Genomic DNA, 15,024 nt, shown 5'->3' on the forward strand with positions numbered 1-15,024 from the left:
TAACCAAACCAGTTCGGTGCTAACATGAGGAAATACATGTTGACCAATGGAATAGAATTGAGGGTCCAGCAATAAGCCCATACATCTATGGCCAACTGATTTCAAAATGCATATTAATACCATTTAATGAAGGAAAGAATAGTCTCTTCAACAAGCTGGGACAACCAGATTTCCACACACAAAGTAAGGAACTTGGACCTCTACTTCATACCACATGTAAAAATTAACACAAAAAATGGATCAATGACCTAAATGTAAGAGTTAACAACATAAAATACTTAGAAGAAACTTAGGGAGAAATATTCATAACCTTGAATTTGGTATTGGATTCTTAGATATAACACCAAATACATGAACAAACAAATACATAAATAAATAAATAGGACTCCATTAAAATAAAAAACTTGGACATTATTTAAAAAGTGAAAAGATAACATATAGGAGAAAATATTTGTGATTTCATGTCTCATAAGAGTTTAATCTCCACAATATATGAAGAACTGCTAGAACTCAATGTGCAAAAATCACAAGCATTCTTATACACCACTAACAGAGAAACAGCCAAATCATGAGTGAACTCCCATTCACAATTGCTTCAAAGAGAATAAAATACCTAGGAATCCAACTTACAAGGGATGTGAAGGATCTCTTCAAGAAGAACTACAAACCACTGCTCAACGAAATAAAAAAGGACACAAACAAATGGAAAACATTCCATGCTCATGGATAGGAAGAATCAATATTGTGAAAATGGCCATACTGCCCAAGGTAATTTATAGATTCAATGCCATCCCCATCAAGCTACCAATGACTTTCTTCATAGAATTGGAAGAAACTACTTTAAAGTTCATATGTAACCAAAAAAGAGCCCGCATTGCCAAGACAATCTTAAGCCAAAAGAACAAAGCTGGAGGCATCACACTATCTGACTTCAAACTGTACTACAAGGCTACAGTCACCAAAAGAGCATGGTACAGAGATATAGACCAATGGAACAGAACAGAACCCTCAGAAAGAATACCACACATCTACAACCATCTGATCTTTGACAAACCTGACAAAAACAAGAAATGGGGAAACGATTCCCTATTTAATAAATGGTGCTGGGAAAACTGGCTAGCCATATGTAGAAAGCTGAAACTGGATCCCTTCCTTACACCTTCTACAAAAATTAATTCAAGATGGATTAAAGACTTAAATGTTAGACCTAAAACCATAAAAACCCTAGAAGAAAACCTAGGCAATACCATTCAGGACATAGGCATGGGCAAGGACTTCATGTCTAAAACAACAAAAGCAATGGCAACAAAAGCCAAAATTGACAAATGGGATCTAATTAAACAAAACAGCTTCTACACAGCAAAAGAAACTACCATTAGAGTGAACAGGCAACCTACACAATGGGAGAAAATTTTTGCAATCTACTCATCTGACAAAGGGCTAATATCCAGAATCTACAAAGAACTCAAACAAATTTACAAGAAAAAAACAAACAACCCCATTAAAAAGTGGGCAAAGGATATGAACAGACACTTCTCAAAAGAAGACATTTATGCAGCCAAAAGACACATGAAAAAATGCTCATCATCACTGGCCATCAGAGAAATGCAAATCAAAACCACAGTGAGATACCATCTCACACCAGTTACAATGGTGATAATTAGAAAGTCAGGAAACAACAGGTGTTGGAGAGGATGTGGAGAAACAGGAACACTTTTACACTGTTGGTGGGACTGTAAACTGGTTCAACCATTGTGGAAGACAGTGTGGTGATTCCTCAAGGATCCAGAACTAGAAATACCATTTGACCCAGCCATCCCATTACTGGGTATATACCCAAAGGATTATAAATCATGTTGCTACAAAGACACATGCACATGTATGTTTATTGTGGCACTATTCACAATAGCAAAGACTTGGAACCAACACAAATGTCCAACAATGATAGACTGGATTAAGAAAATGTGGCACATATATACCATGGAATACTATGCAGCCATAAAAAAGGATGAGTTCACGTCCTTTGCAGGGACATGGATGAAGCTGGAAACCATCATTCTCAGCAAACTATTGCAGGGACAAAAAACCAAACACCGCGTGTTCTCACTTATAGGTGGGAATTGAACAATGAGAACTCTTGGACACAGGAAGGGGAACATCACACACCTAGGCCTGTCGTGGGGTGGGGGGAGGGGGGAGGGATAGCATTAGGAGATATACCTAATGTAAAGGACGAGTTAATGGGGGCAGCTCACCAACATGGCACATGTATACATATGTAACAAACCTTCACGTTGTGCACATGTACCCTAGAACTTAAGGTATAATAATAATAATAATAAAACCCAGAAGACAAAAATTCAATTAGGAAATGGTCAAAGGACCTGAATAAACATTTCTCCAAAGAAGACATGTAAATGGCTGATGAGCACATGACTATATGTTCACTATTATTAGTCATTAGAGAAATGCAAGTCAAAATCATAATAAGATATCACTCCAAACCTATTAGGATGGTTAAAATAATCTTTGTCCATTAAATAACAAGAGCTGATGAGGCTGTGAAGCAATTAGACCCCTTATACACTGCTAGTGAGAATGTAAAATGATGCAGTCATTAGGAAAATAGTTTGGTGGTTCCTTGAAAAGTTAAATATATGATTAACATATGACCCAGATTCCACTTTATACCCAAAAGAGTTGAAAACAGGGACTCAAAAAGATATTTTATGCAAATGTTCATTGCAGCATTATTCACAATAGCCAACAGGTGGGAGCACCCAAGTCCATCAACAAATAAATGGATAGATAAAATGTGGTATATACATATAATGGAATATTATTCAGCTATAAAAATGAATTAAGTTCTGATGCATGTTACAAAATGGATTATACTAAAGAAACCAGATACAATGGTACAAACTGCCTGACTTCATTTATATGAAATATATTGAATAGGGAAATTCATAGAGACAAAAAATAGATTAGAGTTAACCATGGGTTGGAGGGAGAAAGGATGGGGAGTTATTGCTTTAATGGATAGAGTATCTGTTTGAGGTGATGAAAAACTTTTGAAAATATATAGTGGTGATGATTGAAAACATTGTGAATGTAATTCATGTCCCTAAATTATACACAGAAAAAAATAAAAATGACAAATTTTGTTATATAATTTTACCACAAGAAAAAAATTAAAATGAAAATAAGATGCACTATATAGAAGACATAATTCTAATTTCTTAATTTATATGGAAAAAAGACTGGACAGAAATACATCAAAATGCTTTAATTGGTTAGCTCTGGATAGTAAGATAAAAATAGGTTTTTCTCTGTTATATCTTGAAATGTTTTCCATCTTTCACAGTGAATATATGTTAATAACATATACACTTAATATATGTTAAACAGAAAAGAATCAAGTTGTTTAACAAAAAATAGAGAAAATCCTAAAGGCACTTGCTATGGAGAAAAGAACAATCACAGAATAAATAAGAGCTGTTTCCAAATTCTTTCAAATAGAATTTTCTGTTCGAAATAAATTTCAAACAGAAGGACTGTTCTGGAGAAAAAATTAAACTCTTCTGTGACACCTCAAATGGCAAAACTGGGATGGATGAAAGTTACACATTTAGAGATAAATTTGGCTTCGTGTGAAGGGGAACTCTGCTGACAAAGTTAACAAAGCCTGTACGAGGTTGTTCTTTCAATAGATTTAACAAATATTTAACAAGCTCCTTTAATATGTCAGAAGTATTGGGATTACAGCATGGATCAATACAGACTAAATGTTGTTCTCATGAAACACACATTCTGGGTGAGGAGAAGCAGGCAAAAAGCTAATGAAAACAAAGATAAATATAGTAACTTCAGATTGTGGAAAGTACTGTGAAAACATAAAGCAGGGTTGTGTGATAGAGAACTGGCTTCTTCACTATTAAAGTGATCTTTCTGAAGAAGTGACATTTGAGCTCAAATATGAATAATTTAAAAAGTCAAAGACATATAAAGATCCAAGGGGAGAGTATTTTAGGCAAAAGGAATAGCCAATGCAAGGGTACTTGAGTTGACCACAGCTTGACAATGTACTAGAGACAGTAAGACCAGTACAGCAGTCACATCAGTGAGTGGCAATGCGGGTAGAGGTGAAGTTGGTGAAGTAGTCAGGAGCCCAATCATATAAGACTTGAATTGAGTCAAAATGGGAAGCATTGGAGCATTTTAAGCAAGAGAATGAATAATAAAATTTATATTTAAAAACAATACTCTTACTATTGTGTAAATGGGAATGAGGAGAGGGCAGCAACAGTGGAAGCAAGATCAGCTATAAAGTTGTTACAGTAATGCACAAGGGAGCTGGCATTGCTTAGTGACTAATGATGGCGGCTCCATTGAAAATGGAGGGGGGGAATCACAGTACGTTTTGGAGGCAGTGCTAACAGAAATTTCAAATGTATAGGATGTGATGGGTGAAGAAACAAGAAAAATAAAGGATGACTCTAGTTATTTGACTTGAACAACTAGGTAGATAACAGTGCAATTCCAGTAGAATGTAAGCTCCATAAGGAAAGAAATCTTGTTTTGTTTCACTGATGTATTATTCTAAGTTCCTAGATCAGTAAGTAGCACAAACTAGGGACTCAGTAAGTACATAATGATTATATTGAATATCAGATCTGGGGGAATTAAGAGTTCTGTTTGAGAATGTGAACTTTAATTCCTATTAAATACCCATGGTTAGATGCAGAGTAGCTACATTTCCAGAGCTTTGGATGGACATCAAGGCTGGAGATATAAATTTGGGATTCATCAGCAGATAGATAATATTAAAGTCATGGGGCTGGTTGAGATTACTTATGGAGATGGTATAGGCTGAAAAGACAGCGGATCCAAGAACAAGACTTGAAATACTCCAAAAGTTAGAGAACAAGTATATTTGCAAATTGCTCACTACACATTTCTTTTCAGTAAAGTTACTTGTTTCTATATATGCGTGTGTGTGTGTGTTTACTATATATAAATATGCTTCCAAATATATAGGGGTGTGTATGTGTATATGTGTGTATATATACATTTATATATACACACATATATATGTTTCTATATCTATTTATATATACACACATATATATGTTTCCCATATATATATATATGTTTCCATTATATATATGAAAACAAGTAAATATATATTATATGTATATTCAAATTGTTTTGGAGAGCAACATGTTAAACATTTGCAAGTATACCACTGCCTCCTACTGAACAACTGCATAAGCCCAAAATTCAAATTCATGCCCCTGGATGTTAGAATCTGGCTAATGGAAATGGAATGGTAGTAGAATTAGGGATGAGAATGGAGAAAGTGGGTATACATAACTGTTTGGGAAGTTTAAGAATAAAGGCAGTAGCTAGTGGTAGATTCAGGGTCAAATAAGAATTTTTAAAAGAAAGAAGATATGAGAATGTATTATATGCCATCATTGGGAATGATCTAGTAAACAAGAGAAAGGTTGATAATAATGGAGAAATAGATTATTAGACGAATAAAATCCTTGAGAAGGTTGGAGGAAGTAGGAGTAAAAGCATAAATGGAACCACTACAAACCTATTAGAATGGCCAAAATCCAGAACACTAACAATACTAAATGCTGGTGAGTATGTGAAGCAAGAAGGACTCTAAATCATTGGTAGTAGAAATGCAAACTAGTATAGCTGTTTGGAAAGACAGTTTAGAGGTTTCTTACAAAACAAAACTTATTCTTACTACATAATCCTTTACCCAGTGAAAATGAAAACTTATTTCCACTCAAAAATCTGCACACGGACGTTTATAGCAGCTTTATTTACAGTTGCCCAAACTTGGAAGCAACTAAGATATCCTTCGGTAGGCGAATGAATAAATCAACTGTGGTACATACAGACAATGGAGTATTATTCAGCACTAAAAAGAAATGAACTATCAAACTATGAAAAGACATAGTTGAACCTTAAATGCATATTACTAAGTGAAGAAAAGCCCATCTGAAAAGCCTATATATGATTCCAACTATATAACATTCTAGAAAAGCCAAACAAACCTGCATGTTGTGCACATGTACCCTAGAACTTAAAGTATAATAAAAAAAGAAAAGAAAAGAAAAGAAAAGAAAGGCCAAAACTACTGAGACCGTAAAAGATCACAGTGGTTGCCAGGAGCTTTGGGGAAGTGGGGAAGATGACTAGGCAGAGCAGAGGATTTTTAGGGCAGTGAAAATATTCTGTGTGATAATATAATGATGGATACATGTCATTATACATATGTTCAAACCCATAAAATGTGCAAGACCAGGAATGAACTGTAATGTAAACTATGGACTTTGGATAATAATGATGTTATTATTAATTGTTTCTCACGAAATGCTTTCATTGAGTTTTGCCAAACTCTTGTGTCCGTAATCAACCTATGATTGCAATTGATGACTGAATTAGTTTCAATATGAATGTTGGTTGAGATTTTCCTTTAGCTGAACTAGTAAGACAAAAGCAAAACAACAAAGACATGTCAAAACTTCAATCATTCATCAATAGAATTTCATCAGTTACAACAAATATACCACTTTGTGAGGAACGCTGATAGTAGCAGAGGCTATGTATGTGTTTGGGAAGGAAGTACACGGGAAATCTCTGTACCTTCCTCTCATTTTTGTTGTGAACCTAAGACAGCCCTAAAAAAGAATAAAGTCAAAAATAAAAAAATTTTCCATTGCAGGAACATTAGGGAGACAATTTATTCATTAGAAGGTGGAGGGTAAGAGAGGTATAATGGCAAGATTACCTTTAAGCTTCATTCTAAATCCTGAGAGGCTAAGATTTAGGTATGAGAAATATAAAAGCCATTTGGCTCCTATAAATTGGGTACATTTTAACTATAACTGTATCTAAAAGCACTCTGAAGTTAGTGTTCCTGATTTTCAAGCTGCTTTTTTCATTTTAAGTGTTTAGTGACCATTTATAGAAGTTCCACATTTTGCAGAAAACAGCAAAATAACGAGCAAGCTTTTCTTTTGCTAATACTTTCTTGCAATACTTAAAAATGAGGATTCTATTTCCTCTCTGTGTATATATTTGGGAATAAATTCCAGATCATTGCTGCTGTTGCAGCTGCTGTTCTCATGGTAGACAAATCTTTCCAAGGCAGAGGGAGGGCAGCTGAGGGTAGCACCTCTGGTAAGAAAGTTTTAAAATGTCTTACTTGTTACACCAATAAGAGTTGTAATGGCCAGATCCTGGAACAGAAACTGGTAATTTGAAAGGCTGTTTGTCTCCTGAAAATAAAAAGAAAGCAGATCAAAAAAAGTTGTGACCTTCTGGATGAAATTAGATATTGATTACATTTATTTTCTCGCTGTGACATAGGGTTTTTCAAGTAAATTACTGTGGAGATGCTGTGGTCGGGGCCCGGTTGAGTTGGTGAGTGATGGTGTTGGTGGAAGTAATCAAAGCCAAACCTGTGAAACCCTCTCTATCCAGGGGGCCTATCACCATGTGCTTTCAGGGTGGGATTGTTTGTGCATCCTTATTACTTTGTTGAGAAGGACATCTTCCCCTACCAGATTCATCTCTGCTCTCTTTTCTACTTGTTAACAGAAAATTTAGGATTTCATTTCACACAATAAAAAAATACATCCCCAAGTGACAAATGTGTGGTAAACTTACATAAGTTTTACTGATGGAAAATAAGAATAAGTAAACTCACTATTTGCATTCTTGAATGTTTTTAGACAAAATTTTAGAAAATCCTAGCAAAACATCTTAATAGTCTAGAGGAAAAAGTGCTATGTCTTACTGATTTTAAGAAACTCACTCACTTTCTTGCTCCCCACCCCTTAGTGGAAAGGAGTTAATGTTCAATGTTTAATTCTACTTTTGAGTATAATTTGGGAATTCTAAAATAGAGGCCAATTTCCAGAAATAGCCTATCCTTCTCTAGCCCATTTATCAGTGAGTAGGAAAAGATATAGTTTATCTGAGAGCAATAGAACTAAAATCTTTAACCCAGGAAAAAGAAGGCAGTATATAAAGATGAATCTGGATATCTGCTACACAGATATCCAGACGAACTTTCTTTCCTTGGTGTTGGTTAATACGGTAATCTCACATGTTGAGTTCACAGATGATGTGCATGTTTTTTTCTCTTTTTATATCTTGGTAAATAAAAAAAGTGATCACAAGACCTATGTATTTTTGTGGTATGATATGCCAGTTTTCACATCCCTATATTCAGGGAACCAGTGGCATGCTGGCTTATACTAATACTTAAAAGTCAATTGCTAAATTTTCAGAGATGTTGTGAGCCGGTTGTTAAACAAAGCCAATCAATATAAAAACTTAAATTATACAAGTGTACCATTAAATAAATTACACTAAAACCGAAGTCAATAAATACTCAAAGCTCAGCTATTTCTAAATATTTTTCTACATTTTACTGCTATCTGTGCCCTTAAGGTTATTTACGACTCTTGTATCTATATGGGGCAAGTATTATAGAATCATATGCTACTATACATCTTTCCCCACTTCATGTTCAGTGACAATAGGCAGACAGCTTGAAACTGGTTATGGTAGGAGTATTTACACCACTGAAATGGGCAAACATTAATAATCAGGTCTTTTTTTTCATGCTAAATGAAGCATTTAGCAGCACCCCGATGCAGAGAACCATTTCTTTAGTGAGTGGTAGACTAGGGTAGAGCCACATTGCAATTAAGAAGATAAAGACCTTGTCCAATCAGGTAAAAGTAGCAGCAATATATTCAGTGGTGATTTCAGCTATTACTAGATAAAAGGTTTCTACATCAGAGAATTGACATCAGCAACTTTTCCTGTACAAATCTGTCTATTTGTGATTTACTTTACAAATTCTTAAGGATATTTTTGGAGGGGCTGTTGTTGTTCAGATATCCTATTTGTACTCTTTCTTTGAGAGGCATTGTAAATTGAGAGTGCACAGCTACTTGTTTTAGTTCACACTAACCAAGAGGCTAAGTCCCAAGTCATACCCAGTAGAGCAGCAGAACACCAACATACTGAATCATGCTGTACAGAGCCATGTACTTAAACATGCAAAAGGAGGTAACGAGAGCTGCACGTCCTTCCCTGTGTAAGAAAAGAAATGATAAAGATATGAAAGTAATGAAAAGACATAAGGTCAGTCATTCTGTGCTGTTCGGCTAAGCTCAGGAGAAAAAAAAATCAAAAGTCATTATACGACTGTCTGAAAATGGACAGCCCTGAGCTCGTGGATGCTGGCTGTCAGTAAACTACACAACCCAATTTTCAAGAAAGGCCAATTCCAGGCCAAGGTCCAAGGGCCTTGATCTGGTGATGGAGTCCAGATTTACAGTTGCTCTTGTCCTTTCAGCAGGCATTGTTTTAGCTCCTGAACTCAGATCAGTGGAGCTAGTGCCAGATCTTCTACCTATTCACTAATGAGATGCAGAAGATCATTTCCCTTGTCTCAGTTTCTTCATCTGTGAACTAATGGATTTAAATAAAATTCCAGATTCAGGGGTTATTTTCATACAGGAGCTTCAGGAGCTTGGCAAGCATTTGATTCAAATTTCATTTTGGCAGTCCCAACTTTTTCTAAAACTGGACCAAAACAATATACACACTCAAATTAGTCATACATCAAATTGAAATAGGCTGGAAATGATGAGCATTTTCATTTGTGTTATTGTTGATTGATTTGAATAAATAGTACACATTTAAAGCATGAAATAGACAACATATGAAATGTCACTTTTATCTTCTATTTCATTCGGTGAAAAATAAAGTTTAAGTTACACTTTTTAAATTTAAATTATACTTTTTTTTGTCAGAATCTTGCTTAGTCACCCAGGCTGGAGTGCAGTGGCATGACGTCAGCTCACTGCAACCTCTGCCTACCAGGTTCAAGTGATTCGCCCGCCTCAGCCTCCTGAGTAGCTGGGACAACAGGCATGCTCCACCAGGTCTAGCTGATTTTTTTTTGTATTTTTAATAGAGACTGGGTTTCATCACGTTGGCCAAGCTGGTCTCGAACTCCTGACCTCAAGTGATCCACCCACCTCGGCCTCCCAAAGAGCTGGGATTACAGCCATGAGCCACCACACCCAGCCTAGATCATACTTCTTTAAGTTTAAACTCATGCCCACTATGATGTCCTAGGGTGTTAAAACCTGATCCTCAAACCAGGTTTTTTTCTGTATCAGAGTTTTGCCGTGACATTTCCTCTGCCCAGAGGTAGTTTCTCCTTATTGCTTAGAGAGGTTCTCTGAGCAATAAGGAGAGGTTCTCCTTAGAGAGGTTTTCCCATACCACCCCATCTGAAGCAGCTGCTTCCACCTATATAGCCATCTTATTCCCTTTTACCCTTTTTATTTCCTGGACAGCACCTATCAAAATCAGTAGGTATCATCCTTATCTCCCTTAGTTTCTGGCACTAAATGCCTAGTCACTAAAGATTTGTCAAATGCATGAATAAATAAAAAATCGGGAGGACCTAGCCAAATTATTATTTTTATGTGGCAGAAATAGTATATCTGTAGATAAAATGCATTTGAATAAAATTAATTCTAAAACAATCTCTAACCTCATATGGTTGTATGAGCTTGGGCACATCAATTAAATTTTCTGAACTTCAATTTTTTTGTTTGTTAAAAGAATAGCCATTCCTGCATCTCCAGGCTGTTTTGAAGTGTGAGATACTAGGCATTATGGCATTTTTAAACTAGAAACACATGTCAGTTACAATAACCAAGAGCAGCCACCATGCTCACTATCTCTATCATTCAAATATAATGGAGCAGAAGTACATTTTCGGCAGGGTGGTGGGGGGCATCAAAGCAAAGATTTTTCTCAAAATCTTTTGAGAGCAGCAAAAGCCAATAAAGATTTTTTTTTTATTTTTTATTTTTGAGACAGAGACTTGCTCTGTTGCCCAGGCTGGAGTGCAGTGGCACAATCTTGGCTCACTGCAATCTCCACCTCCCAGGTTCACGTCATTCTCCTGCCTCAGCCTCCCAAGTAGCTGGGACTACAGGAGCCTGCTACCACGCCCGGCTAATTTTTTGGTATTTTTAGTAGAAACGGCGTTTCACCATGTTAGCCAGGATGGTCTCGATCTCCTGACCTCGTGATCTGCCCACCTTGGCCTCCCAAAGTGCTGGGATTACAGGCGTGAGCCACTGCGCCCGGCCAAAGATTTTGAAAACTTTATTTTTCAAATAAAAATTGAAAAGGAGATAGATACATTTGAAAAATGAGGATGATTGACACTTTCAAAGCAATAACAAGTTCCAGATTCCAATCTTCTAAAAATAACCTAATCAGTGAATTCACTGGAAATGCCACTGCTCTCCCAGTGTTGTTGTTAACTTCTGGAAAATCCATTTGGAAATAGAATGCTTGACTGCATTCTTCCACAAAACACCCTCCGCACCCAGGGACAGAAAGTTTCTCTAGTCTTTCCCAGGCAGAACAATGTAATTTGCACCAGAAGTCAAGAGAGAGAAAACAATGTTTGAGGAAGTGCCTACTTACTTGATAAGGTGAGGTACGCACTCAATGTTTGGAGTTTTGGAAGTGAAAGGTGAGGCCACAGATGCCTCCTGCTCTGATAATGAGATGCCCACATGAGCCATTTTCAGAGCCTGAAAGCAAAGAATCAGCTTACTCCTCACATAGACTCACGTATGTCTCTACTAAAGCCTCATAAGAAAAGGCCAGTTAAGCTGGCCACAAGGTGGTTTGTGCGCCCAAACTCTAACCAAGAGTCTTAACCCTGCCTGGAACATGAGAAAAAGATGGCATTAGGATACCTAGCCAAAGAAATGAGAACTCCAGAACCAAATTCTACTCTGTGTAGCCTAAACTAACCATTGAATCAACATGTGACTTTGGTCAAAAGCCTCCCAATACAACAGTTTATCCATCAAGAGGAATGTAAATGGTATATATGCCAGGAGTATACCTCTAAAGGGCTTGAGTATAAATGAATGTGAGATTATGACTACACACACTGGCAGCTACTCTAAAAGGCTTAAGTGTAATCGAATGTGAGATTATGGCCACACAAACTGGTAGCTACTTACCCCACAGTCATTGGCTCCATCACCACACATACCTACAAAGTAACTAAGAGGGAACCACATTAATTGTAGATGAGATCAAACCTATCTTGCTAATTTCTCTAATTAAAAAAACAAAGTAACCATCATTACTTAGGGTTCAAACTCATTATTTAAGGGAATTTTCCTAAGAGTCTAGTTTGACTGAAAAAAGTGTGATTCAGCAGTTAATACAATGGATTTAGAAATTCAGAACGTGATTCCTGACTGTAAGTGTTTCATGTAGACACTGCACATCACTGCGTAGGGAGAGTTTTCTCAGCTGTAAGACAGAGGTGCTCACAATTCTATGATGTAAGTTTGGCATGGCAGAGAGGGCACAGGATTTGAAACCAGATGCAGATGTTGACCTGGTCATCTTAACATTTTCACTATTATTATTATTCCCATCATTATTATTATTTTGCCTATGAAGGGCTATGAGTATTAAATGAGGTGCTGTATGGGAAAGTACTTATAAAGTCTAAAATGATAACAAGTCATAGTTGTTTGTGCTGTTAATACTAGCATGAGAGGAAATCCATCCTGTCAACAGTCACTCAACTCAAGTATGTAATGCCAGGCCTAGAAGTTGAAGAAAGAAAACACATCCCTGTTTCAGAATGACTTTTTGAGGCTGGGTGAATACTCTCTTGAATCATTGATAAGGACTATTGAGAGCCAACTTTTTAAATTATGAGCATTCTGACAGCATTCATAAAACATGCTATACTTTTCTTCCACACTGCCATATGGAGAGAACTCGTTGACTCTCTAGGTTTCAGCCATGTTGAGAAGATAGGGCTTTCTGAGCTGAGAAGCTAGCCTGATAACGGAATCAAATGAATAGGAGGGCAGAGCAGAAACAAGTAGGAGTCGGAGTCATGTTGTTGTGACACGATGACCAAGATGGAGAAAGCCTCTGGTACTCTGTGGGGTTCTATTAACAGGAAACAAAGGGTCCCAAGCGATGGGCACTTCATTTGGACTGCCCATTCTGTCTAGGAATGGAGACCCTTTGTGTTAGAAGAGAATGATTTTTCTGATTTAGGGTGGAAAAATGCTTTGGCACACAAGTATTTTAGTATTTTTAATGTTACATGAATCTCTTGTCATATGAATATCCCTATATCATCATTGTGATGACGGCATATACAAATAAATTCTCACTGTCCCTCCAGGAGCTGAGCTCAAGCCACCTTTCCATTCTTATTTCTCCCCACACTCTTTCAGGACCCTTAGGTTCTAGTCCAGTGGTTCTCAGCATTGAATGCAAAATTGACTTAAGTGAAAAAAAATACTGATTTTTTAAGCCCCATATAAACAACTGAATCAGGATCTCTGAATGGTGAGATCCCTTGGTATTGCTATTTTCTCCAAAGCTCCCAAGTGATTATCTCATGCAGCTGGAGTATGGACCACTGCCCTTGTCAAACTGAGTGACTCCCGGTACCTCTTCCACTCCCCCTGACTGTTATGCCTCCATGCAGTTCATGCCACCTGCACTGGCAAAGAACCTACTCCAGTTTCTGAAATTCTTCCACCAGACTGGACTTCTGCCCAGGAGACATTCTTGCAAAGATGGTCCCATTGATCAATATCTGTAAGGAACCCAAAATGGAGATTTTTTAATCAAGTCATCTGGTTGTACATGAAATAATTACTAACACTCAGAATGTTGACTGCATCATGACACTTACGATGAAGAAAAAAAAAAGTTTCCAATGAGCCTTCCTTTGTATTTTAAGACAAACACTGAGGTTTTGGTCATCAGATAAGTGATCAGTGAAAAACAAAAATCAGTAAAGATAATTACTTAACAAAAAATATTTTATGAAAATGATGACCTACAGGAATTTACCTCAGCTGTCACGGGGAATGTGGTCCTGAAAAATCTTGAGCTTAATGGAACCTTGAACTGCAAAACAGCAAAAGGTTGATCTATATATCTAAACTATCGATCTCTCTCTCTCTCTCTCTCTCTATATATATATCTAAAACTTACCTCCCCCGACTAAAGCTTTAAGTTTGACCCTCTTGAGTACCGAGGTCATCTATCAAAAAACTAATGGTGTTCCTTTATTCTTGGTCTGCTTTCCTGTGTAATTGCAGGGTTTCCACTATACTCTGAGACCCCTTACCATGGCAATATAGTGACAGCCACCCAAAATCATCTGTATAATTCAAGAAATCACTGATACTTCAATCCTATAGATGGTGGAAAATTGACTAATCAAGTTTATTTATTTCAAATCTAGTAGGAAATGAGACAATAGTATCTTCTGCAAAAATATCTGTCTCTCTTAAGATACAGAAAACTCACTGAGTATATTTTACCTGTCTCAAGATTTGAAATAATTTAGGACCATGTTCTGTAAGTGACATCATCAGCATTTTCATAGGGAGATTGTCACCCTCTTAGAACTTACCTTTGGCAGTAGGCTGCTGAAATGTTGACTTATAACATGAAAGGATTTTCCAGTTAGGGCAAAATGGTAACTTCCTTCTCTGCCTTTATCAGAGACTTCATCCCTAATGTTAATGTAATTGTCCTACAAAGCAAGACACAGTTATTTTAGACTCTTTCATTTGACAGAGTGGTTGGAACCATAAGCATATCTGAGAGAAGTTAATGAAGACAGACCAGGATCTATCTGTAGAAGTCACTCTGATTCCTCAGAGAAGCATTTTCTTTTTGCTGGATCAATCTTTGCACATCACAGACAACCAGTGAACAGGAGAATAACACTTACTCATGTCCTGTTTTCATCGTGATTTGATCTTGGTGAGTCCCAGAGAAGAGCACATTTCACACATATCAAGTGTAAAATACAAAAGCACTGCAGCTTAACAAATTTCTCCCTGAAATGAGAACTTACTATTTTTTCGTCCTTAGGGA

At 36.8% G+C, this 15,024-nt stretch overlaps 1 protein-coding gene across 6 annotated transcripts in view; it reads right to left on the reverse strand.

The window, feature by feature from the left end:
• ATP13A4 (ATPase 13A4) overlaps positions 1 to 15,024 on the reverse strand; it is a 195,055-nt gene that overhangs the window by 27,257 nt on the left and 152,774 nt on the right. For all 6 annotated transcript variants that reach the window (XM_016942513.4, XM_063807434.1, XM_016942512.4 and 3 more), the window contains 6 exons: positions 14,555 to 14,677; positions 13,647 to 13,726; positions 12,111 to 12,153; positions 11,560 to 11,669; positions 9,036 to 9,132; positions 7,229 to 7,301 (listed from right to left, as the gene is read on the reverse strand). In XM_016942513.4, coding sequence (XP_016798002.2) covers positions 7,229 to 7,301; positions 9,036 to 9,132; positions 11,560 to 11,669; positions 12,111 to 12,153; positions 13,647 to 13,726; positions 14,555 to 14,677 — 526 coding nt within the window. The remainder of the gene's footprint in view (positions 1 to 7,228; positions 7,302 to 9,035; positions 9,133 to 11,559; positions 11,670 to 12,110; positions 12,154 to 13,646; positions 13,727 to 14,554; positions 14,678 to 15,024) is intronic.

The sequence above is a fragment of the Pan troglodytes genome, chromosome 2 (assembly GCF_028858775.2).
Source record: "Pan troglodytes isolate AG18354 chromosome 2, NHGRI_mPanTro3-v2.0_pri, whole genome shotgun sequence".
In the NCBI taxonomy this organism is placed as follows: domain Eukaryota; kingdom Metazoa; phylum Chordata; class Mammalia; order Primates; family Hominidae; genus Pan; species Pan troglodytes.